General features: G+C 33.6%; 1 protein-coding gene across 8 annotated transcripts in view; it reads left to right on the forward strand.

Moving 5' to 3' along the window:
* FAF1 (Fas associated factor 1) overlaps positions 1-27,742 on the forward strand; it is a 487,148-nt gene that overhangs the window by 241,432 nt on the left and 217,974 nt on the right. For all 8 annotated transcript variants that reach the window (XM_073896766.1, XM_025871569.2, XM_025871572.2 and 5 more), the window contains one exon: positions 4,893-4,998. In XM_073896766.1, the coding sequence (XP_073752867.1) occupies positions 4,893-4,998 (106 nt within the window). The remainder of the gene's footprint in view (positions 1-4,892; positions 4,999-27,742) is intronic.

The raw sequence follows: 27,742 nt of genomic DNA on the forward strand, positions 1-27,742 counted from the left end.
TGTTAATGGCTAAGTAAATGAGTCAGGCTGGAGTCTGAGGTCACAGATAATACCCTCAGCTTACTCCTCCGGATGAACCATTCTTACAAGGAACATGAATGTGGTATAGCAACCCCAAGCAAGACCTGTGTAAAAAAGAACACTGTGAGTCTGAATAACATTAGGCATAATATACAATTATGTTCAATGCATCAAAAAAATGTTTCATTCTTATTGTAAGATTTTAAAGTATGGGTACCCCTCAAAAGTGTTCTGTTTTCAGTAAGTTATATGATAGGCCACCTTAAAACTTATATGCAATAAAATTCCCACTTGGCTTTCTAAAATTTAATATTCATAGTTCTATGAAGGATTATTATCCTTTTCCTGAGGAGGAAATTGAGAATTTACAGAATAATTAAATACCTAAAATGGGGCCTTATGTGGTAGACATTCAGCAAATATGTTGAATGTATGATTGACTTTTCAAAATCAAACAACTAGCAAGTAGTAGAGCAGGGACTTAAACCTGGCTCTGTGAACTTTGAGCAGTTTAAAGCTATAAATATTTTCTCTTGCCAACTTACCCTCTGCCAGGACTATCGAGAAATTGTAGAACTAGACTAAAGTGATTTTTTTTCTTTAGAGAGAGGGGCAGAAAGAGAGGGAGAGACAGAATCTTAAGCAGACTCTGCACCCAGTGAGCCTGACACAGGGCTCAGTCTCAAGACCTGAGATCATGACCTGAGCTGAAATCAAGAGTTAGACACTTAACCAGCATCTGAGCCACCCAGATGCCCCAAAAGTGATGTTCTTCTAAAGTAGTCTGGCAGTTAATGCTGGTCCTGGCAAACCTTTTTGCAAAGTTATTTTACAAGTCTGCCAGTCAATATCAAGAAACATATCTAAGGAATTGCATAAAAGCAAGCACTGAAAGTATTAAACATATGTGTAGATCCATATGTAAAGATAAAGGAGGATCTATATAATAAGACTTAGAGAATTCTGAGCTTCTTAGCCTTGCATGTGAAGCCCCCATAATGGTGGTCTTTAATTTTTTATAGTTTTCTTTTTCACAAACCCTTCTTCACATTTCCTTATACTTCTTCCTCATTGCTTTCTACATCTTTCTCTATGTTTTCCAGTCTCCGTCTCTGCTCAAACTAGTCTATGCCTGAAATCATCCTCCATATCTACTTGTCAAATTACTATCCATTCTTCATATTACTCCAGAGTACTGTCTCCTTTCTTCACAATCTTCACATCTCTTTTAAATTCTGTAAATAGTCTGTCTTGACTGTTACAAATAGTAGGAATCAAATAATTATAGGAAGAATGAATGAATTGTGAACTCCTAGCAGGCAGGAGTCTTATTCATCTTTGTATCCCCAAAGCACCCTAGCCATTTGGGAGATAGGATGCTGATGTTTAAAGAACATAGAATGAAATATAGTTTAGAAACTTGGTTTCATCTTTTTGTACTGCATGACCTTGGGCAATTACTTAACCTTTCTGAACCACAATTTTGTGAATAAAATGGCAAAAAATATGCAGTTATATGCAGTTCAGAATATGCAAAACTATTTCTTAATTATGTATAGGATTTGATTGAATCACTTTTGAATATGCTAGTTGCTAAGGGAAATACTGATGAGTAATAAGATATTTATCCTCAAAAGTCTTATAGTCTTGAATTAAGGACTTCCACAGATGAAACAAAGCAAACTATACAGAATATGCTATAATTAAGTATTAAATGAATTATATGATAAAGGAATTCATAGAAGAGGGAGTCTATAATAAATACAAATGGTAGGCCATGAGGTGGCCTGAAAGCTGTGCAGTATTGGGGTAGCTGTGAAAGGGGATGAGAACAACATGAACAGAGATTGAATTGAGTGTAGTGTGATGTTTTTGACATGAGAAGTTAGCCAAGCTCTAGAGCAAAAGCCAAATTTTGTAGAATAGTTGTGAAAGCCCCTGAAATTCCAAGTAGACTTTCCATTACTTGCCACTTTTGACCCCAAATTCATTTAATATACAGATATTGAACATTGACCCAACCTACTCTTTGGGCCTCATTACACTCCTCCCACACACCCTTCGTTGTGGTCATAATGAACTTTTCACAATTTCCTGAACACTGTGATTTTTTCTGACCTTACTGTACTTAATGTCTCAGCATCACTTAGCATAATTACTCATGCTTTTCTAATTGAAACAGTTACTTATACTGGACTTTCTTGGTCTTTCTCTTATCTTACTGACCATTTATCAATCTCCTTTGCTCTGACTTCTCCTCCTTTGCTTGATTTCAAATGATTGGAATGCCCAGGGCTCCATCCTGGTCTCTCTCCTTTTCTCTAAGCAACCTATTTCTCTAGGTTATTTCTTTTGCCCACAAAATCTAAATATGGTCAGTATGCTATGAACTCTCCTGCTCTGAACTGTCTTTGTTGACCTTTACCTGTGTACAGATGTACGTGATACCTCTTTTTGGATATCTAATAGGCATCTTAAACTTAATATAGCCAAAACTTCACTCTCAGTTTCCCCACCCAACCTGTTCCTACCCCAGTTTTCCTCGTTAAATCCAATTCCATTCTTCCATTTGCTTAGGCCAGAAACTTGGGGTTATGTTTTTCTCTCATTCCATTAGTAATTTGTCTGGTTTCTACCTCTAAAAGATACCTGAACCTGACAACACTTCACCCTCTTTGCCTCTACTGCCCTAGTCCAAGTCACCACCACTTCTTGCCAGGACTAGCCTCCTAAGTCTCCTAGTTCTTCCTGCCTTTACTCTTTCTTCACTGTAGCCTAAGCAGCTGGAATAATATTGTATACATGTAAATGTAAGTCAGTTCTTAACTATTTCCCTGTGTGAAACCTCTAGTGGCTTTCCATTGCAATTACTATAAATATCAAGTTCTTTACTATGGTCTGCAAGGACCTACATGATCAGACTACTGCTATCTCTCTCTTATCATACCAGCCTCATCTTAAATGGCACTTCCTCAGAGATGCCTTTCCTAACTATTCTGTTGAATATAACTCCCTTCACCCTGCCCCTCTGTTACCTTTTTAATTGTAATCCTGTTTTATTTACTTCACAGCACTTAGTATTTTCTCAAATTACTTACTCATTTATTTGGTTATTGTCTGTCTCCTTTACTGGAATGTAAGTTTCATGAAAGCAGGGATCATGTTTTTCTTGTTCACTACTGTATCCCTAGCAGCTAGAACAATGTCATAAATATACGTAGGTGCTCAATAAATACATGTTAACTGAGTGAATGAACATGCTGTGTTCTTCCACTTATTATTTCCTTGTCTAAAAAGTGCCACCCTTCTTTCTTCCCCAAACGAAGCAAAAATTTCATGCCTTCCAAATGATAAACACAAAGGTCCTACTTACCTAACTTCATATTTCAACTTATATTTTTCTTCCCCTTTGAAGCTTTCCCTAACCATTTCCCTCTTTCTTAGTTGTACCTATTACATTTTACTCTGGCTGTTTATATATCTGTCTACCCTTCTTAGATTGTGAAGTTTTTTATGGACAGGACCTATGTATTTGGGTTGGTTTCCTTAGCACATGGAGTAATGCAAGGCATTGACTTAATGTTGATAAATACATGACTCAACATCAAAATCTTAATCCCCTAGTAGTTTTCCAGAAAGTAACATTGCTTTCTGAGATACAAAGATGGATAAGGCTCTTGCCTTCTGGAAATTCACAATTTATTCATTGTTCAATAAATATTTATCTGCATTGTGACAGGCATTATGCTTAACTGCTAAGGATACAGTGACAAAGCTTCCTGCCTAAAGAAACTCTATTTTAGTTGGGTATTACTTCCTTTGATTTTGATTAATAATATTTCATTCTGTATATTGGTGTTTCCTAGGTATTTTTAGTCTGTAATTAACCTGGGAACTCTATGGGAGACAATGGGAGAGACAGATTAACTACCTAATCTTAAATTGCATGTATGTTTATCACATAGTTACAGAATAGCAAAGGAGGAGTAATGGAGGCCAGAACTGTGTAGCACACCCAAATTGTTTTCCCAATTCTGCAGGCATGGCACAATTATACTCAAGGCTGCCAGTATAGATTATTCATACACAACAGTGGCAGATTTTTATTTTCAGTGTTGATAGTGCTTTTTAATACTGTCATAAACAAATAGAACCATGACTAATGTTTCTTTTTTTTCTTTAAATTTTTTTATTGTTATGTTCATGACTAATGTTTCTTAATTTATGTGGTTAATTTCATGTACTCTTCATGGTTCTGACACATTTCTAACATTTTGGTTAATGTTGCTCTGAATTCTCCAATTTCTAAATTCTGTGTATTCCTCAGTCCTAAGTGAAAGCACAGATATTTTGAAGGAATTTTGATATAGCAGGTAAAGTTCTGGAGATTTCAGTATTTTCTGAATTTTGATTGAAACCATATTTCTATTCTTACACAGCATTCATGAGTATAAACACTATTTTATATTTCTGTTCTTCTAAAACACCTATTTCACTTGGATTTGAACCAGAGTCTTTGAATATGCATCTTACTGGCATATTTGGAATTTTATATAATTGAAAAAATTCGGTTCTCTTGGAAGAAGTACATATGCAGACAATAGCATATGACTTCTAGAAAATTCTTATGTATGCAAAGTGTTTAGAATTGAAGTTTAAAAACACCTTGGTAGAGAAGGAGTTAACAGGTTAGCTCCCCTTGGTTGCTCTCAGCATGCTCTCTTGCCTTTAGGAGCTGAAAAGATGATAACATTGGGCCCGGACATGCCTGTGTGGAGGTTGTGGTACTCCTGGGGTTTTTGCAGCTAGCTGTAAAGCAAGCTAGAACATGTTCATCTCAGAGTTCCTTGTTTTTCTTTCAACCCTTTCAGTGCCCTGCAGGAGTCATTAAATCAAAACTTCATGCTGATCATCACCCACCGAGAAGTCCAGCGGGAGTACAACCTGAACTTCTCAGGAAGCAGTACCATTCAAGAGGTGAGTTATGTCTCACAGCTAAGGAATAAAGGTAGCTCATTACAGTTAATGTTGACCCTGTTAAAGAGGGCTTATCTGTTCTAGTTGGAAACTCTCTTTATGTTTCATTATTGGGTTCTTAATTTTAATTAACTGGAGCATCAATGATTACTGTAGATCTATTTAATGACTTGACCTAGAAAGATAGATGTTATAAATGAGAGCTCTTGATAACTCTTAAAATAGTCAACTTAAAACCTTGCTTAAAAAATAGTTCATTGTTCTATAATGTATTTTACGGTTTTATAGTAATAGTTAAAAATATTAATTTGGAAATTGTTGACAGCATGCATTTTCGAATATGCCTATATTTTATTTGAAAGGTTGCTCTCAGATGTATTATTTGTAATGTGTACCCTGCCTTTTTCCAAAAGGAGTTTGAGGAGGCTTTTCTTTAGTAGCTCAATCCCAACATTAGACAGTCATTAGACAGTATTTGTGAGATGCTGTTGGAGACTGTCAGTCTTTAGCTTAGAATATCTGAGATATAGTGTCAATATTTTCTTCAACGTGGCCAACCAGGGCCACTGTTTCAAAAAAGAACCGCCCCCAAGAGAGAAAAGGTACCTTTTTGCCTGTGGCCCCACCCACTTAAAAGCCAGTAATTTATCTCCATCTGGGTAAAATGTATAAGGCTTTGACAGGATTGTGTTTAGAAACACTGAAATGACGATTATGACAGTTACATCTTGTTAATTGTGAAGACAGCAATTATTTGTCTACTGATATTTTTATAAAGATAATTATGCTTAATCTTGGATTATTTCATTAATTTTTTCTTGGTCTACATTGTTTAAGATAATTATTAATGTCATATTGAAAGAATGAGTTGTTTTCACCTAATCATTTTTCAGACGTATATGAATTGTTTTAGTAGTGGTTAGACTATTAATGGTTTCCTTTTTGGATGTTTTGTCAATGAATTTCAACTTCTGAATTTGCCATAAGTAGCTCATTGCTTAAAGTTTATTTTCTCTGTTTATCACTTGAATAGTTTGTTGACTAGTAACTAAAATCTTTAAAATTTTTCTTGGCCCCTACTTTGAATCATAAGTTTGAATTATTTGATTTTTTTTTTCCCCAGAATTTTAAGCGTATTAATTGGCATTTCATTTTAACCTATATAATGGGTGTTCTAGTCTCTAAATTTTCAATTCCTTGGAGGATCATTGTTGCTTTTACTTAAGAAATAATGTTTAACTATGGCTCTATAGCAGATTTATTCTGGTAACTTCATGGTAGTAAAATTTAAATTACATATTGGATGTAATTAAATAAGGAAATTTAGTTTCAAAACAACTCCATTTTAATCAAGAAAAGCAAAAATAATACAAAGTAAATTTCATTTTGTTGATTTACTTTTTTAAATTGAAGACTAGTACAATGCTTGATGGATAAATATACACCGCTATATTTTTTTTTCTGATTGAAATTTTTATAGCCAAAATTTTTTACCTTTTTTTTTTTACATTTTTTTAAAACATTTCTATAGTTTAAGTGTGTTTCAACTTTCTCCCACAAGAGGGCAGAAAGGACTATTAAACTGATAGTCTAAAAATGTCATTCAGTGTTTTCAAATTAGCTTCTCTTATATTAACAAAAAGGAGCATAATGGCCAAGTTATTGTTTGATTTACAGATAATTGGCATATTGCAGGGAGGAGACTTAATTTCACCCTTTTAAATTAAACAGGGAGATTTAAAAAGACATAAAATATTCATTAATGTTCGGTGATTATAAAGTAGTGGCATATATTTATTTTGCCTTTATTACTGTTTCGATGGGAAAATACTGCAAATATTTCCGAAATCGAGTTGGCCATACTGACAAGTTGAAATGTTTAAGCAGCGTTAATGCAGTCTGCTCACACCTGATATCCTATGCAGAATGATTCAAAATGACTACATCAATTATTAAAAGAAATATTTAAAATTCTGTAAATGTGCCATTGTGTGCCACAGTTGGCTGAAACTGTTCTCCATGGCCTGCTATTTAGATTATCCAATATATTTTAAGCTTCAAGGACTTGAAAACAGTAAACCATTTTCAGACCATTTTCTAAATGAAAAATGTCCCAGAAATATTTCTGCAAAGACAGATATTCTTGTGTATTTCTTCACAAGAGTTTGGTTTCTTCTTTTTCTTTTTTCTCCCCCCCCTTTTAAGTTTATTTAAAATAATATTTTGAAATTCTAGGTGCCAGGACAAAATAAATGCAATTTCTAGTATCAGTGCTTTTTGTGAGTAGACAGGTACATGGAAGCTCCTTTATTCTGTACAATTTAGTAAAAAAGAATATAGGATTATAGTCTCTGGGCCTAGGATCACACTCTGTAGGCCTAGTCCCAAGACTTTTCTTCTTCAACTTATGGAATATTTCGGGGTTTGGGGTGGTTCGGGAGGAATAGTTGCTCTTATGCTACAGGCATGCAACCCACAGTGATACTTAAGTATGTCCTTTTTTGTTGTATGATTGAAAGTCAGTTTGCAACACAATAAAAATACAATGTCAATATGATTTTGCAGTATGGTTTTATAAATGTTAGAATTTTTGCTATTAATGTGGAAGCTTAATGATGCCATATATCTTAAATTATAAATTAATTTCTGTCATCAGTTTCAGAAATCTCTTTTCAGTGTTGTTTAATAGTTCAAAGAATGAATTCTGACCAATACATGAGGGAAAGGAAGAAAAAAACACCTGATTTTTTTCTAGGGTAGGAGTATATTATTTTTGTTACAGGTGAAGAAATAGCCCATTTTTTGCTATTTTTAAATTTTGAAAGCCTTGTGTATATAAAAAAAAAGCTTTTCCCCAGAGACAAATTTGTATTAAATGAAATAGTGTTGAAAAGGCACTATGATTTCAACTTTATTTAGACGAAATACATTTTTTAAAATACTGAATTAGAAAATAGAATTTAGATGCAGTTTGAATTTCAAATAAACTCATCAGTGACCATATGTTCATGCAAGTTAGTGGTGATAAACCGTAGTTGTGCAAGTGTTTGTTCATTCTGGCTCTGTGGTCTCTTGCCTCACAATGCATGACTTATGTCCTTTGGGTGCTCTAGATTTTAATTTAAGCTACTTAGATATTGAGGGTTTTTTTAAACTCTTTACAAATCATTCCACTTACATTATCCTTCTACTTGAGGAAAAGGCAATGATAGTATAAAAAGGTCAGACTGGAAAGTTGCAAGTAGTCATAGAATAAAAATCCCTTCTCTTTTTCCATTTCAACAAAGCGCTTATGAAATTATCAGATAATATGACAATTACTTTGTGACAGTCATCTTTCCACCTTTTTGGGTCCTGAAGTAGCTACTTGCCACACTTTAAAACAGTGTATTTCTTTGAAAATTTAAACAAGCTTACCTTATTTTAATGAATTTTCTACACTGAGAATTCAAATTTTTAAACAGTCGATTATACAGATTCTAGTAATACTAATACTATTAAAATCTGTGATTACAAATGCACTTGGGATTGGTTAAATTAAGGGAAAAAAGATTGATTTGCCTAGTGCAAATCCTAAACCCAGGTGTGGAAAAGGATATGAAGTCCCTGAAATCAAGCCAACTTTTCTTGGAAACCAATTCTTTGTTGTCCATATTACTATTGCAAAAGCTTCTATTAAGCAGAATACCCGCTTTTCTTTGCCGATGTCATACAAACTTAAGGAATACACACATGACCCAGAATAACAATAATAAGAAACCTAAGTATTTTTGGTATGGAATCATGGAGTATTACTTATCTGTTATAGCGAGAAGCATGATAAATAGCTATTGGAATTATTTAAATCCTCTTCCAAGTTTCACTCTACCCTAGAATTCTCACTGTTCTTATTAATGTTGATTTAGTTCTTAAGGGGAATGAAAGGGGAAAATTGATGACCTATAAAGATATATCTTGCATAAAATAGTGAAACATTTCACTACTAATATTAGTGATTGTCAAGTGAGAAGCCAGTAGTTTAAATTAGCAACAAGAAGTGAACTAAATATATAAATCATACCAGTCTTTAAAAATAATCTTGGCTAAATAATTGTGAAATCATGAGGCTAGTTTGGATTCTGCAAATTTGAAACTTGGGTTGGGTTTTGTGCCTATTTTTCTATTAGCTACTTTCTGAACTTGCTTGACTAATGTATATTTCAGAGTATTCTCCTTTGATGCTAGAGATCATTAACAGTATTAAATATGTAGTTTTCTAGAGATTGTACTAATAAGCAATTTTCTGGTATTGGGTTGACCATAACTACTTAACTAACATGCCCTTTCTGTAAATGTTTTAGGTATAGTTGTTTTTTGTTTGTTTTGTTTTTTTTGTTTGTTTGTTTTCCAGTTTAGAGAGGGCGGGGGTGCTGGCACAGAACTGAAGAGTAGACTAGCTGAGAATGTGCATATGCAAGAGGGTAAATTAAATTGTGTGCTTATTTAATTAAAAGTTTAAGTGGTTTATAAATTTACTTCAAGATAAACGGCATATATAAACTCAATTAGAATGAACCCATTTTAATTAGCATATATCATAGTTTGATTTTTTAAAATTTGAAATCACAAATGACATCTTAGCAAGAATGAAAGAGATATAATTTCTTAAGCAATCGGGCAATGAATCGAAGCCTTTATTCAGCTTTGAGAAAAGGACATTATGAGTTTCTTTTAAATATCCCTTTATATTATTAGTTTCAAGTTGAAATTTATAATCTGTTGAAGTCATACCACTTTAAGTGAACAAATTGCTAATGATCATTTTATAAATATTGAGGTTACCTGTGATTCTTAGTAAATCATCCCCTTAGGAAATAAGTTTAAGTAATATTTACAGTGCAGCCATTTGGAACTGACAAGTCTTTTTCTCTCCCCAAAAGTATTTTAGAATAATCTCTCTGGGAAATTTTTTTTTAAGCCCATGTAAGTATTTCTTCACATACTTTTCAAGAGGATAGAAACAATGAAATTTTGTTAAGAATTAAGGGCAATGCTTTGGTCCTTTGTTACTTAAGATATGTGTATCCTAACATCTGCTTAGCTGACCATGTTTCATAATCTGTGATTCGTGTGTTGGTAGTTTTGAAATGTCTGGGTTAAGAGAAATTACGTTCAGTTATCAGAAACTAATAAACATAAGACATTTTTATATGCAAGAAAAGGCAGAGAGTAAATAATTGCACTGGTGACCAATACTGTAATAATCCTGTTTTACAATATGCACTTGACAGGTTGTAATAGTGCTAATTGAAGAGACTAATTCACACTTGCTTCATTCTATTCAAAGGCAAAATCAGCAGCTTGTTTTGCTTTTGACCAGATGGTCCTCATGAACACCTACTGTGCACTTTAAGTGCTTTACTAGAATTACAAAGGCTGGGGGCTGCGTTCGACTCCAAATGATTTGAGAAGAGAGAGGGAGACAGAGAGAGAGAGAGAGGGGGAAAAAAAACCCTCTGTGCTCAATGGATTTGGTGCAAGTAAATTAATTCTAGTGGACCCATTACACACTGAGCCCCCTTTTCAAAGCTCTGAGCCTCCTCGCTTGCTCTGTAGCAATGAGAAAGAGAAAGAGAAAGGCAGATTACTGCAAACAGAAATAAAAAAAAGGGCTATGAAAGGGAGAAAAGAGGCCTTGAAGCCTTTCATATCATTTGAGTTTTTCAAGTGCGTTATTTTTGGGGAGGGTGGATATATGAAAAGCCAATTGGAGTTTTTTTTGTTTTAAAGTGCGCTATTTAAGCACCATGAATATAGGCGCAAGAGCAACAGTTGACTGAGTTTACTGTGGGGAAGCTTTGTGTCCGAGGATGAATCAAATTCATTATATTCAACTCTTTGTGTTTTAACATGAATGTAGGGTTAGTTTCACAAGACTGTGTCTGTTTAGGATAATTATAATTTAATATTTTCCTTTCATAAAGTTATCACTGTAGATGTCTAAAATTTTAATCAAAGCAGATTTTGTACATTGACTTTGAAGCACCCTGACAGTTTAAAATTCAAAGAAAAGCTTTTTTAGTTTTCAAAAGAAAAGAAAGGCTTATTCTAATGGCATTGAAGCAGAGATTATTATAACTAATTAGAAGTCACACATCTGTTAGCTTTTGGTTTGTGACTTACTTATGTATTTTTTTGAGTAAAATATATACTTTAAAAATATATTGCTGTTATTGAGTGAACCCAAAGGGATAAAATTCACTTAATAGAGAGCCATTTATTTGAGCCAACCATTTTGCAAATTTTTACACAGTCCTTTAAAAATATGTAGTATATTAAAGTCCATTAAATGTGAATGGAATTGTATAATTAATAACCTGAAATTGGAATACACTTCCAAACAAAATATTCTCACATAGTTCTTGTTAGGATAATTCTTATTATTAACCAAAGTTATTATGACACAACAAGAAAATTAGCTAGCCCAGATTGTGCAGATTTATAATTATCCTTAAAGCTGTTTACGTACAATTGTAATTTGGAATACTGACACTGTAAAATAATGAATTCTAAGCTATGTGGGTTAGATAAGATACAAGGGATTACATCTAGGACATGTCAATTTTGTATGTTTTTATACTTTTAAGTTTAGTTCTCGTGATACATTTTTGTTGCATAGTCTACTTTTGTTTGATGGCATACTGACACTAATTCAAGTGCATTTTTATTGTAGTTATTAGCAAAGAATACAACAAAATCTTGCCAATAATATATAACTTAAAGATAACTGTAAACAATTCATAGAGAAGACTGTTTCTAAGTTTGGCCAATCTCTTTAAATGAATATCTAGAATTTATACTTTAAAAGGCATAAAGCACTAATAATGCTTTACATATCAATATATGTTAATTACATTCTTAGCAAATGTAGAAATGTAACAACTACAAAAACATTTTGAGTTTTATTTTTCAAAGACTTTTAATAGTAGCATGCCTTCTTTAATATTTAAAATAAAATTTGTTTCATTTCCTATTAATGTCATTACTTTGGGACTTCATTCATTGAAATACAAGTTTTGAGGTGGGGAAGAATATAAGGGGAATCCCCAAACCTTCAACCAACAAAACATATAATGAAATTTATAAGCAATGAGGTGTTAATGAATTGATATCCTTTGGGAGAAAAGGATTTCTAGAAAAAATATGAATGATTAGGAAAACTTACTGAAAAATTTTTTGCAGTGGGCTAAAAATGAAGGTAAGACTACTAGATTCTCTTTCTTGTAGGTACCATAAAAAGCTATCTTTAAATCTAAAACTTCAGTTAGCAGACATGGTTTGACCGTGACCATGCAGTCACTAACTTAGGTGGGGCTGATTCTTTGGTTTCATAGGCACAGTAGTTGGAGCCTTTCTCCTCATGAAGAAGAGTTTATTTCAGTATTAAAATATTAACTCCTAGATTCCTGAATGCCAAAGACAAGTTTCTCTCCTGCAGGGGAAGGGTTGGAAAAGGCTACAGTTTTTTTTAATAGACTTGGTAGGTGTAGGTACCATGTTACTTAAGCTGAGAAATATTTTAACATTTAAATATCCTCCAGCCATAAAATAAGAATAATAACCTCATTCTTCTCCCAAACCAACCCCAGAAGAAAAAAAAAGAGAGCGAGAAAGAAGTAAATCAAAGGATGGGTAAGTGAATATAAGGTGCTCATAAACATTACTTAGATTGAGTCAAGGTATATTAAGGCCTGCATGTTGAAAATTATTTACATGTTTATCCTTATATACCAAAGATTATTTGTCCATAACCCCTTAAACATCTGTTTATGATCATTTTTCTTTTGTCTAATGTGTCTTGTGTATGACTTAATACTATCTAGTCAAGGAGTTCTTTTTCAAACATATTTAGTATGGAAAATAAAACTTTAAAAAAATTCTATAGCTCAGTTTAGAGCTATATTACCTTATTATTAGCCTCAATACGTTCTTTTAAAAAAAACTATTTTTAAAAGAAAAAAGACTTTAAAAGCTTGTAACAAACATTTTTTATAAATGACAAAATGTATTCCTTGCTTTGTGGTCATTGCGTGACCAGACAGTAGAGTACTGGATTGTTCTACAGTTTTTACAGCTGCAAGGCAAAAGCATCTGTTCGTTGCAAAGCCGGCATTGTTTAATTTTGACACTGACTTTTCCATGCGTCTTGTACCAAGCACTGGATTAGATGCCACTAAGATGAAATTTGTTTTAAGTTGCTCCCAAAGTGCAGCTGTCCCCATATACGGCCTTGTAGCTTAACCAAAACAGACAGACATAGGATCAATCAGAATCTTTGTACAGGGTCACCTTACTAGGCTAGAGAGGCTCAGAGAAGGAATGTTAATGATATTTATTGTGAATAACTGCAAAATTTGTTTCCAAACTGATTTAGTGTATGTAAAAGTATATCCTTCCCCTTTTTAGGGCAACAGAACCATTTTTAAATATTAAGCTTTTAAACTGGGGTATCAAATACTATGGTGCCTATATATACACAGGCACTATTCTTCCACATTTGATTGTAAGAAAAATGATCAGTTTATTGGTCACTAAAGTAGTAATTGACTGAAAATAAAACTCAATCTAAAATGGCTCTGCTAAAATCTTGAGAAGTGGACATTTTTATAGAATGATAATTTTTCTTTAATGTTTCAAGTGAATGAAAAATGAAAGAGCACCTCACTTCCCGGGTTTCCTGGGATTGTGTGAATTTCTACCCAGCTGGTCCAAATTGATTGATACAGGGCCAAATATTTGTCTGCCTACATTTCAAAGTCTATAATTTGCTAATGAATTGTGGTAATAATCTTTCATCATACATGAAAGATTTAGCCAAACAATTTGCTAAGTATGTATTTTGATCATAAAATTTTTGGACTTACACCAAGCTTTACATCTATTTTACAGCTTATGCATGAGGGTGGAGGGGGAGCAGGGGGTGAAATAATACTGAACATGAGCACTTGATGGAAAGGGATGAAGGAATTGAGGAAAGAAGGTATTTTGGAAAAGAGTAATGCTGGGAAAGTCCTGTGAGTGACAGTGGAAAACAAATTAGATTTGCACTTAGAGTACAAAATAGAATTTTTTAAATGCCAGCAGTTTTAGCCTGTGATGTCCAGAGGTATGGTATGTATCCAGGTAGATGAAATCAAGGAAGGAATTTTTTCCTTTTTGGCTACAGCTATTCTGTACATTGATTATGGAATAATTTCCTTGAAACTTTATGCTAGAAAAGTCAAGTGCCCACAAATTAAAAGTAATTGAAGGCATAAGAATAAAAGCCAGATGTTTGTTGGGGTTGATTTAGAGACTTAAAAAAAAACAACAAAACAGTGAAGAAATAAATATGATTTGACCAATTCCAGAAGAAGGTGAAAGAGGAACCTCCTAGTTAAGCTTTTGACATGACTGTGGGCATCCAAGAAAATACTTTCTCCCTCCAAAATAAAGACTGTGCAAAGGACAATAGGGGCTCATATTTGTATGTGTTTGTGTGGGGGGGTGATATTTAGGATTAGTATCCTCCATTTGAGAAAGTATAAATCTTAATTTTGTATTTTTGAAGAGCAGCATAGGATAGACTCCAGAGAAAGCCCAGGATTAGCCAACAGATTGAGAGGACAAGAAAATGTTCTAAATAAGATTCTATTGTATATCAGTAATTTCTGTTTCATTGTTAGAATTCAGGGTGCTATGACTTCTTATTTGACTGATATAGTCTGAATTGTTTTCAAGTTGTCCGTGAGGAGAATATTTAACAATACTGATAAAGTTTTCCTTGCCTTGCAGATAGGTAGTTTTAAAAAAAAGCAGGTAGCTAGAAAGAGAGAAGCCATATTATAAAAGAGACTGGACCTTCCATTTTATAGATTTTAAAGATAAGCAGCTTTAGAATTTTTACATACCTGCTGGATCTCTTGATTATGTCACATTTCCAGACCATTATTTCTATCCATTTATCTAATTCTCTTTTCTCTGATAGAGCTAAGCCTGTTCTAAATGTTAATACAGTGAATGTCTATCCAAGATGGCACCATTGGAAACTCCTAATGCATATAGGAAAGTTAAAGATTTATATGTCAAACTAGAGCTTTATTTCAAATGAATTGAAATCTTGTTTTACAGTTGACTTTCTCAGGCTCTTTCCTTCTATTTTATGATTTTTTTCTGTTTCACCGATTTGATACTTGTCATAATTCTTTTGTGAGCATAGTTATCACATTTATGATAGTTCAGTTAATATAGAAGAGATAACTATAATCATTATGAAGGAAAAATGATAAAAACTGAGGGTTATAGAAGGGATGGGGTGGGGGGATGGGGTAACTGGGTGATGAGTATTAAGGAGGGCACATGTTGTGATGAGCACTGGGTGCTATATGCAACTAATGAATTGTTGAACACTACATCAGAAACTAATGATGTACTATATGTTGCCTAATTGAATATAATAATTTAAAAAATCATATTTAAATAAAATCAGTTATGAGGGAGATAGTGACATTCCAGATTCTCTTGTTCACAGTTTTATAAAAATTGCATTTCAAAAACATTAAAGTTATGGGTTATATATGTTAGATTCAAATGTTGAATGCTGTTGCCATTTGTTTCTAGTACTTTGGATATTCTATTATCAAAAGTACTTTACATTTACATGCCTGCCTTTGCCTGATGAAAATGTGAAGTATTTCCAACTAAGAGGTATGTTTGTAATGTCTAATAATATCAGTTAAACATCAGTTCATTTCTGTTGAATCAGGAGGTAGTTCCCTTATGCTTCACATTGTAAATGAGGGAATTTTAATAAGATGTATTTAAGGCTATTTTTTTGTGGGTGAAAATTTTTGTTGCTGATAACAGATATGCACGTGGATCACTTTGCTTGGATTTTGAAATTTCAGAAATATAGTAAAATGTCTTATGAGTCCTAATTTCTATTGGTAATTGTAATTTCAAATATTGTGACCAATGTTTGTATATAATGAATGAGCAATATGTGGAGCATGACTCTAAAAGTGATTGATATATTAATATGTTTACATGTCATAAATTTAAATGAAGATTGATGCCTTCAAACTGGTCATCTTTGTTATTGATATATATATTCTCTGTTGCTCAGAAGTTATTCTAGATTTCTAGGAACTGGCTTTAGAGACTATGATGCTTTTTATAATTTTCCTTCTTGAATGACCTCACGTATGGCCCATCTTTGTCATATGAAGGGGAGAAATTGATTTGTTGAAACTGCCAAAAGTAATTGGAAGCCAGATGTTGCAAGGCAGGTGGTTATTCAATCTGGGTAGTCAAATTTTTGGTTCTCTCTTTTTTGAGCTTCTCCTCTCCCTGTAAATATGTATCTGTCTTAGCATTTACCACACTCATTTGCAGTTATCTGTTTACTTATTTTTTCCCCCTATTAGACTAAGAGCACCTTAAGAACAGGAAAAGTATCAAATTCATCTCTTTATTTCTGGACCTACCACTGAATTTGTTAAAGAGTTGGTATGTTTAATGAATGACTGAATTAAAAAAGAATCTATAACTCAATGAGATTATTTGCACCTGAAGGCATTTGCAAAAGTGAAGTCATTCAAGGCTTTCTGAGTATTTCAAGCATTTTAAGTATTAATGTTGACATAAATAGGTACTTTCTCAAGGGGGTTATGAGAGATCTCTCTGATTTAGCTATTTAAACTCTCACTTATTTGTTAAAAATGAGACTGAGAATAGATAGTTTGCACAAAAAGTGTAAAATAAAATTCTGACTTTAAAATAGATTTATGTCATCCTTAATTTGTAATATCTGCCAGGTCATTTCTTGGTGTTTTCTTTGTAAATGAAGTTATAGCTGTTTTTTTGTGTTTTTTTATTTTTTTATTAACATATAATGTATTATTTGTTTCAGGGGTACAGGTCTGTGATTCATCATTCCTACACAATTCACAGTGCTCACCATAGTACATACCCTCCCCAATGTCCAGCACCCAGCCCCCTCATCCGTCCCACCCCCTCCTCCACTCCAGCAACCTCACTTTGTTTCCTGAGATTAAAAGTCTCTTACGGTTTGTCTCCCTCTCTGGTTTCATCTTGTTTCATTTTTCCCTCCCTTCCCTTATGATCCTCTGTCTTGTTTCTCAAAATCCTCATATCAGTGAGATCATATGATACTTGTCTTTCTCTGACTGACTTATTTCGCTTAGCATAATAGCCTCTAGTTCCATCCACGTCATTGCAAGTTATAGCTGGTTTTTAAAAATTGTTTTCCAAATCTAGGGGATGCAGTCTTACAGATTTTAATCTATTTCTCAATTGGCAGTTAGTTAGCTTGTGATAGTGGAAGGATCATTACACTATGGTGTATGAAATCTGAGTTCTTTTTTTTCTTTTTTTAAGATTGTTTATTTATTTATTTGACAGAGAGAGAGAGATAGTGAGAGCAGGAACACAAGCAGGGAGAGTGGGAGAGGGAGAAGCAGGCTTCCTGCTGAGCAAGGAGCTGATTGTGGGGCTCGATGTGGGGCTTGATCCCAGGACTCTGGGATCATGATGTGAGCTGAAGGCAGACACTTAACGACTGAGCCACCCAGGCGCCTGGAGTCTGAGTTCTAATCTTCCTGCTACTAACAAGCTGCATGATCGTCTAGCCCTGAGTGGCTTGGTGTTTCTTTTTCATCTGTATGACTTTTTCATAATGTAGAACTGCAGAAACTCAAAGTTTTTGTGGTGAAAATATAAAATGTTTTAGAACTTTAAAGTACGCATAAAATCCCTGTGTCCCATTGAACTTGGTGTATACTTCTATTGCAGCACCTCTATTCTTTGGTTTTGTGTTTATTTTCCTTCTTATGGTAGGCTTCTTGAGGGTAGGATCTCAGTCATTTAATCTTCATATTTATAGCACTAAATGTAGTACCTAGCACCTTATAAATGATTATTGAGTGAGGAAGTATTTACATGAGTCACCATCCAGTAGCTGAAAAGAAATTGGGAAACCTGGATTCTAATATCTGATATTTTGCTTTCTTAGCTATATTAGTTTGGGTAATTCATTTAACTACTCTGGGTCTGGGTCATTTATGAAAAATAGGAAATGGTTTCAGAGGAGTTTCCTGCTTCTAAAATTTGGTCATTACATGTGAATTTAGAAATTTCATACATGCTTCAATTGAACCTTGTGTGTGAGGTTGGGATGGGGGAGAGAGAACTGGTCAATAGGTAGTCACCGTGTATGTAAATATGTATATATGTCACTGTGGAATGTAAATATCCCTTTAATACTTAAGGTGTTAAGAGGTTCAAGGTTGAAATAGAGGCCTCTCTTGCCATGGTGTTTGAATTTCTAGAATTGAGATTTTTAATTTTTATCTTAAAGTAGACTTTAACCTTGAATATATATGATCTAACAAGACTTTAAAGGTTAGTTGCATAAACATAACAAGTCTTTCTAATACATAAGATTTTTTAAGTATTGAGATATGTAAAAGAAAATGGTAGTAATTTAATGTCATTAGTTTCACTTGTAAGTGAATTAAAATTCTATGAGAATATCAAGGCTATAAAGATAACTACCATAAGGGTACACCTATAGATCAATGGAACAGAATTGGAAGTCCAGAAATAAATCCCTACACTCAAGGTCAGTTAATTTTCAGCAAGGTTGCCATGACAGTTAAACATGGAAAGAATAGTGTTTTCAACATATGGTGCTGGGGATAGCTGGATATCTACATGCAAAATGAAATTGGACTACTCTTTCACATCATATGTAAAAATTAATCAGCTGGATCAAAGACCTAAATATAAAAGCTAAAACTATAAAACCCTTAGAAGAAAACATAGGAATAAATCTTTGTGGCCTTGGGTTAGGTAATGGTTTCTTTAGATATGACATCAAAAAGACAAGCAACAAAAGGAAAAATAGGTAAATTGGACTTCATCAAAATTTAAAAACTTCTATGCCTCAAAAGATACCATCAGTGAAGTGAAGAAAATACAGATGGAGGAGCATATTTCCAAATCACTTATTGATAAGAGACTTGTATTTGGAATATAAAGAACTCTTACAGCTTAACAATGAAAAGATAAATAACCTAATTTAAAAATGGGTAAAGGATTTGAATGGATATTTCTCAAGAGAAGATATGCAGTGAGTACATGCATATGAAAAGTTGCTGAACATCTTTAGTCATTAAGGAATTGTAAACCAAAACCAGAATGAGATAACATTTCATATCACTAGGGTGGCTAGAATAAAAAGATGACAGTAACAAGTGTTGATAAGATATTGAGAAGTTGGAACCCTCAGATATTGCTGGTAGGAATGCAAAATGATGCAGTAGCTTTGGAAAACGATTTGTCAGTTCCTCAAAAAGCTAAACAAAGAGTTACCATATGACCCAGTAATTCCACTCCTAGACATATACCAAAAGAATTGAAAACATGTTCACACAGAAATGTGTGCATGAATATTTACTGCAGCACTATTCTTAGTAGACAAAATATAAAAACAGTCCAAATGTCCATCAACATATGTGATGTATGAATAAACAAAATATGGCATGTCCATAAGTGGAATATTAGTCATAAAAAAGGAATGCAGTACTGATATATGCTACAACATAGATGAATCTTTAAAAAAAAATTATGCTAAGTGAAAGAAGACAGACACAGAAGACCACACATTATATGATTCCACTTATATGAAATGCCTAGAATGGGCAAATGTATAGAGACAAAAGATAGATTAGTAGGGCAGTAAATCTAGTCTGTACCATAATGGTGGATACCTGTTATTATAAATTTATTCAAGCCCATAGAATGTATAATACCAAGAATGAATCCTAAAATAAACTATAGATTTTGGGTGATAATAATATGTCAATCAGTGTAGGTTAATCATTTGTAATAAATATACTACTTTGGTGGGGATGTTGCTAATGGAGAAGGCTTGCATTTGAGGGGGCAGGGGATATGTGAGAAACCTTTGTACCCTCTGCTCAAATATACTATAAGCATGAAACTATGCTAAAAAATAAAGCCTATTCAAAAAAATTAAAAAGTAGGTTAGTTTTTGCCAGGAACACATAGCTGAGGGAAAGGGGTATGGGTAGTGGCTACTAATGAATACAGGGTTTTATTTGTTGTTTTGCTTTGTTTTGTTTTTTACATAACCCACTAGTTATGCAACACAATGTATTTAAAATATTAAATATCTTTAAATAATTGTTTATTTACATGTTTTATAAACAAAGTTTTACATAATGAGAACTATAATGTAATTTAAACACAGCACAAGACCTTCATGTGTATTCTGAGTGTTTACTAAATTAAGAAAGTCGATTTAAATCTTGTTTATATGTGTACAAATTTGTTTTTGTGCACATATCTCTCCCTACTTAAACTCATTTTTAGAGTTCTAAAATAAAAAAAAAAGCATACTTGGCTTTGCAAAAAAATATTTGAATTTTCTATATGTATGATTTTTCTGTTTTCCATTGTAAAATTTACATAACATAAAATTTACCATTTTAACCATTTTTGAGTGTACAGTTCAGTAGAATCAGATACATTCACAATGTTGTATAACCATCACTGCCATTCGTCTCCAGAAATTTTTTCGTCTTCCCAAAGTGTTACTCCATACCCATTAGACAGTAACTTCCCAATTCTCTCTCCCCCTCAGCCCTGGCAACCACCATTTTACTCTGTGTCTCTATGAATTTGACTACTATAAGTACCTTACATAAATGGATTAGTATTTGTCCTTTTGTGACTGGCTTATTTCACTTAGCATAATGCCTTCATGTCATAACATTTTTCAGAATTTAGTTTTTAAGGCTGAATAATATTTCATTGTGTGTATATACCACACTTTGTTTATCCATTCATCTGTTGATGAAGCACTCGGGTTGCTTATACCTTTTGGCTATTGTGAATAATGGTGCTATGAACATGGGTGTACAAATACCCCTGCTTTCAGTTCTTTTGGACATATACCCACAAGTGAAACCCTGGATCACAGATAATTCTATGTTTAAGTTTTTGAGGAACCATTGTACTGTTTTCCACAGTGGCTGCAACATTTCACTTTCCCACCAGCAATACATAAGATTTCCAATTTCTCCACATCCTCACCAACATTTGTTATTATCTGTCTTTTGGATAATATACATTCTAGTGGATATGAAATGGTATTTCATTGTGGTTTTAGTTTGCATTTTCCTAATCACTCATGATGGTGAGCAAGCATCATTTCATGTGCTTATTGTTCATTGTATATCTTCTTTGAAGAAATGTCCATTCAGGTCCTTTGCCCACTTGGGATATTCTTAATGGAGTGATAAAAACATTCTGGAATTCATTAGTGATGATGGTTGCACAAGTTTGTCAGTGTGCTAACAACCACTAAATTGTACATTTAAAAAATAATAGAAAATAAAAAATAAACTAAACCAAAAAATGGATATGGAGAACTGAGAGCTTATAAGAGAACTACAACTACAAATTGAGTAATTTTACCAAAAAGGAAGATTAAAGACTTGGGGGATGATGCCACCAGGATAAATTATATAAAAACACCAAGTTTCAATTTCAAGAATTTAAAGAACTCTTTTTGAGATAGATATCTTCTTTTTCTATTGAAGTTAAACCAAGAGAAAATGGACTTTGTAATGTTGGAGAGTTTTTTTGAGTTTGACATTATTAAGCTTTGGAGAGTTGTATGGAATCACGTAAGCATTTCTGTTAAATACTTGAAAGGGGACAGATTCTTACTTAGTTTCTGACTATTTGATGGTAAGTCTATTGAGCAAGTAGCAGGTAAGTCTATTGAGTAACAGTCCAGTGGATTATTACCATCTTTTCTGCATGGTGGTAACATGGACATAAATACTATTAAAGGGTACTGATTATTTTTTTTTTTAAGGGTACTGATTATATCATCATACAGAGTTTCTGTGACTGGTGCCTTTTTTGCATAGTGCTTCCATTAGTTTGTTCTGTTACTGTGAATGTAGTAGAAGCATATTTGAGCATGGAATAAGTACTTCTTATGAGAATAAAGATATTAATTAGCCTGTTAGAAAAATATATTCTCTGTGAGAAAATTATCATGTATCTATAATCTAGTGGAGATCCACTAAAAGAGGGAATGGTTTTTATTTCACAGTAATTTGAATGAATTTCTACAGAGATTCTTGTAGTCAGTGATATTCTAGCTGTTGTTGATTACTTCACTGAGGGGAAAGGAGAAGGAAGTTTCACATTGGGTTAGTGTTTTATACTTTTCAACTTCCTTTCCCTGCCTTACTGCATTTGATTCTTATAGCATCTGCTAGTGTCAGGCCTGCTCCATATGGCTGTGCAGGTTGAAAATGGAACCACCTGAAACTGTGAAATACAATGGTCTTGATGAGGATGTGAATGTAGGACTTGATGAATGTAGTCACTCTTCCTTCTAGGTAGATAGGGGTACTGGGGCACCTGGCTGGCTCAGTTGGTGGAGCATGTGACTCTTGATCTTGGGGTTGTGGGTTTGAGCCCTATGTTGGGGGTAGAGGTTACTTTAAAAAATAAAATCTTTGATAGATAGATAGATAAAGGTGCTGATGCAGGTTATAGGTAAGTGGTATAAGAGTCCCCAATAAAGTCATTGTTTTTTCCCATTGTGTGATTTGCAGTACCTTCATTTATTTCATTTCCTAAATCTTTAATCCATTCACATTGTCTCTACTGAGAAATAGCCTACCTCACCCTCCTTCTTTCTCACTATATAGACTCTTTCCTCATCTGTAAGATTAGCAGTGGTAATATTACTTGCTTAACAGGTATTATTTAATTATGCAAATGAAAGTGAGACAATGTGAATATAACTTTAGTAACTAAAATACTTTTTATAGGAATTATTCTTCTTTCCATGTACCTCAGATTTTACTAAGTGACATTACTTGTCTCTAAATGTGCCTCACTATTTTTTTTTTTAAGATTTTATTTATTTGACAGAGAGAGAGAGACAGTGAGAGCAGGAACACAAGCAGGGGGAGTGGAAGAGGGAGAAGCAGGCTTCCCACCTGCAAGGAGCCCAATGCAGGGCTCGATCCCAGGACCCTGGGATCATGACCTGAGCTGAAGGCAGACACTTAACTACTGAGCCACCCAGGCATCCCAATGCCTCACTGTTTTTAAAAAGGTTTCTTTAATTCTCCTTCAGCTTGACCCCTTCTCTTTAAACTGTTCAAAGACCCCTCCCCTCTCTCTATATATATTTCAGGAAGACCATACTCAGCTGATAATCCTTCAGGAAATCTTCTATAATCCTCTGTCCTTTTATAGATATAACCTCTCTTTACCTCTTCATTTTGCCCTTATGCCACGATGTGATATTGTGCCTCATACACTCATTTATATACTTGTCCTAGCTCATTGTTCAGCTCTTTGAGGAGAGGGGAGCTATGTCCTGTTGATCTTTATGTTCTCTACAGAACCGAACAGAATGCTTTAAGAATAATAGGGGGGAAAATAATATAGAAGAAAAAGCATTTGTTGAAATTGAGTTCCATTCAGCTGTTCCAACCATAGCACTTAACATATGCATCTGTTATAGCACTTATTGGTGTTAACTGCAAAAATTTGATTGAAGTCATTAGTTGTGCTGGAGCTAACTCCTGTCAGTGCAAGAAAGCTGATTGCTAGATTAGATACTCAGGAATTTTGTGAACCTGATAAACTGTTGGTAGTTTGAAATTGGCCACAGTTGGGAGTATTTACACCATGTAAATTGGCAAACTCTTCAAATCATGGCTTTTTGTTTTGGGAGAACCAATTTACCAGCCATCACTAGTTGTGTCTCTCTAACCCATATAGTTGGTGAATTCCTTCAGATTCATTTCTTTCTCAATGCCTGCCCTATGATAGGAATACTCTTTGCAGAGTTAATGAATAAATAAGTGATTGAATATATCAGCTGCCTTATTCCTCTACTGTCTGACTCCTGCTGGCAGAGACTGAATTTCAGAGTCTAGTGTATTTTTTGAGATCGGAAATGGCCCATTGTCATGGTCTGCAGTTTTCTTTTTGCTTCAGAGTCTGAACCAAAAAACGTGTCTGTTGGAAACCAAGTCTATTAAACACAGATGTTTCAATAGCACAGTAAGGATGGCATTTCTGTCCATTATCACCTTGTTAAGCTACTCCTGCTATGACTTTGCTGCCTACTAAGTAGTTTTTGGCATCCATTGCTTAACTGACTGACTCACCTTTCAGTTTCCAAGTTGGAAGCCAGTAGTGTGAACCATCTCAAATTAGCTGAAAGATTTCCTTTCACATTATAAGAGGTAACTTAACTGATTAATTCTCTCTAGTCATAGGTGATATAAATACCGACAAATGAAAATACAATGTCTTGGACCTCAAATATTACTAAAAATTACTGTATTAAAACAACTTGAACTATTTTTTCATTAATGTTACTGTCAGTTTTATTAAAAGTGACATTTATATAAAATGAAATTTAAAGAAAATGTTAATCATTTGGATTTTTTATTTTTTCTAAAATATCCTCCATAATCATGATACATATAAGTTTAAAAAAAAATGCTGTGCTTTCTGGCCTTCCACGTGCCATCTATAGCTATCTAAACTGAAAAATGCTTTACAGTTTTAATTTCCTTTAAATTTTGAAGAAAATAAACATTATACTCAGATCTCAACACGTTAAGTATTAAAAGAATAGAAAGAGCAGCTTTGTGAAGTTCCGTTTTATGTTCTATACATTATATTTATGTTACTTACAGTACTTTTAAATCCCTTTCAAAAGTCTGAGATAGGAGTGCCTGGCTGGCTCAGTCTTGATATTGGGGTCGTGAGTTCAGGTCCCACGTTGAACATAGAGCTTACTGAAAAAAAAGGGGGGGCTGAGATGTACTAGTATGTATTGAATAGGTAGCAGGTTAATTCTTGTGACCAAGGAGGTAAGTAGGTTAATCACCAACATAATTTTTTTATTTCTGAAGTTCTACTCTCACTTTACACAATAGGTTAAATATTTTGTTGGTAAAATCGAGACAGACAGAAAATGACATTACACAACATGCATATTTGTTGGTTTTATTGAAAGTGCGAAAAATTTCAAACAATTCTAATTAGGTACAAGTGCACTCTTATCTCTAGAGGTACATCTTTCAGTATCAGCTACTCAGTTGCATGTTGAAATTCTGTGCTGTTTGGAATTTGTGCATTGCAGATACTGAAGATGTTTGATTCAAGAATAATAATAATGGAGGGGTGACATTTTAATATAACCTTGCTTATTCTGTGGAAAAGTTAAGAGATAGAAGCTATTCAGAAAAATGTGAGATTCCTGTTTGGGTTAAAAATTTATAGTGTTGCTAGTATTTGTTTTCAAGTGTGTGTGTGTGTGTGTGTGTGTGTGTGTGTGTGTGTGTGTGTGTTTGTGTTCCAGAATACTGTTGGATCATTTCCAGAGATTAATAGGCATTTGAAATTTATAATCAAAACATGAAAAGAATAACTACTTTTTATTTTTCAGACAAAGTTAAGGTCATCACAAATTTTGGTAGAAATGAAGCATACAACTAACTTTTCTTTTTTCAGGTATTTTATAAAAAATTCTGATTATGTGTGAGAAATTCTTGTTATGGAGAATACTGCACTGAGAATTGTTTTTACCAGATGATCCCATAGGATACTTTTGGCTCTAAAGTTCTTGGAATCCATGTTGGATTTTCGAAGTGTTTCCTTAATAAAATGAGCATTGTAACTTCTGCTTAAGGTATCTTTTCTATAAAATGAATTTTAGCCGAAGGAGCAGTATAACTTCTGCTTAAGATATCTTTTCTATAAAATGAATTTTAGCCAAAGGATAATAAGAAACAAACTTTAAAAAATTATAATATTTAGTGATAAAACAAATTGTCAATAACACTTGAATGCTAGTTTTATAAAATATTAATTAGATGTTCCTGTTATCATACACTATCAGAGCTTAACATTGCTTCAACTTAGAAAACATTATTTTAATCTTTTAAGATTCCCTAAGTCTGTATCGTAATTAATTAAATATGAAACAAAAATGCTTTCTTTTGGTGAGCACCTACTATGTATACTAGGTACATCATAGTGAAAGTGGTTTTCCTTTTTAGCTAGATTTTATCTCAAGGCAAAATATTACTTATTGTGAAACAAAGGTAAAACTTTTAGGCTCTAGGATTTATTCATGTTTAGGTCATTTACCAGAAATGTATTGTCAGTCTGGATGGTGTTGTTATTAGATGTATTAACTGCTAAGATGTATGGTTAAGACTGTACCTAAATGCTTGTATAGAAACTATTTTATTTTTTAGTATTTGCTTTTAGAATATCTGTGACATACAGTTACATGTGGAAATATATAGCAATTACCAATATTTTTATTTTGTTTATTATGCTTTACATTTTAACTGCACAATGTTATGATTTTATTAATCAGTAAAAACGTGTTTTAGGCAATACTAAATTGAAATACAACTTATAGAAATAAGATAGAATTTACTGAGAATTATCACTTTGCCTCCTTAAGTGCATAAGGCTCTTGCCTACTTTTTACATTCCCTTCTATCTGGAACATCTTTTGTATGATTGGCTCCTCATTCTTCAAGTCTTAGCTTCAATGTCTTCCTAGAAAGACCTTCTCTGCCACCATTTCCCCAATCTAACTAGGTTTCCACTACTTTGTTAGTTTCCATCATTAAGCTTAGTTTATTTCCTTCATAGGACTGATCAGAAGTTGTAATTATGTGTCGGCTTACTTGTCTTTCCCACTAGACTATATGCTTCATGGAAGTAAAATTACTCCCCAGCATAACCCAAACACCTAGTTCAATAACTACAACAAAATTTTGCTGCCTCTAAGAAACTTGTCCACTCAAACTCACTCTCTTTTTACCTTTGTGAGGGGAGGCACTTTATGCTAGATGTACCACTTACTAAATTTGACCTTGTTAAGTTATTTAGTCTCTCCATGCCTCAGTTTCTTCATCTCTGCAAAGATGACATATTTCAGGGGTTTGTTATGAAAAATTAACTTTATTAGTGCATTTAGAGCTCTTAATACAATGCCTAATAATAAGCATTGAATACAGATTTTTATTATTTAAAGATGTACTGAGGTCTGGATTGCGTGAAAATTGTTCATCATTGTGTCCATTGCTTTCTTTTTTGTTGTAAGCTTCAGGAGGAGAGTCGTAGGTATGTTTTACTTATTTGTACTACTGTATGTCTGCAGTGTTCTGTAGCAAGTTAAGGTCTAGTTCAACATCCATTAGATACTTAATTCCATATCCTAAATATCTACAGAGTAATAAAAATTGTTCTCGATGTCTGAGTGTTGCTATGAACTAAAAACAAACAACCTCACCTTTGTTCTTCCTATTTACCAGAAGCTCCAACCACTCAGAGCTGCTCTGCATTCTTAGACACACACCCCTGCAACTTCTTGTACCTTTCCTTGTTCATGCTGTCTTCTGTTCTGACTGCTTTTACATTCCATGTCCATATCTAGAAAGATTTTAAGGTCCGTGCTCAAAGATGCCACTTCTGTAAAGCTTTCTTTAATCTTCCATAGAGATAGAATGACTTTTCCTCTTAGCTCTTTGTGAGATTTTGGATACCTAATATTGTAATATCTTACATTAGAGTCATTTGTATAAAGCTATTCCTATGTAAA

Source organism: Callorhinus ursinus, unplaced genomic scaffold (assembly GCF_003265705.2).
Source record: "Callorhinus ursinus isolate GAN/ISIS: 27379988/994484 unplaced genomic scaffold, GSC_fseal_2.0 scaffold9, whole genome shotgun sequence".
Taxonomy (NCBI): domain Eukaryota; kingdom Metazoa; phylum Chordata; class Mammalia; order Carnivora; family Otariidae; genus Callorhinus; species Callorhinus ursinus.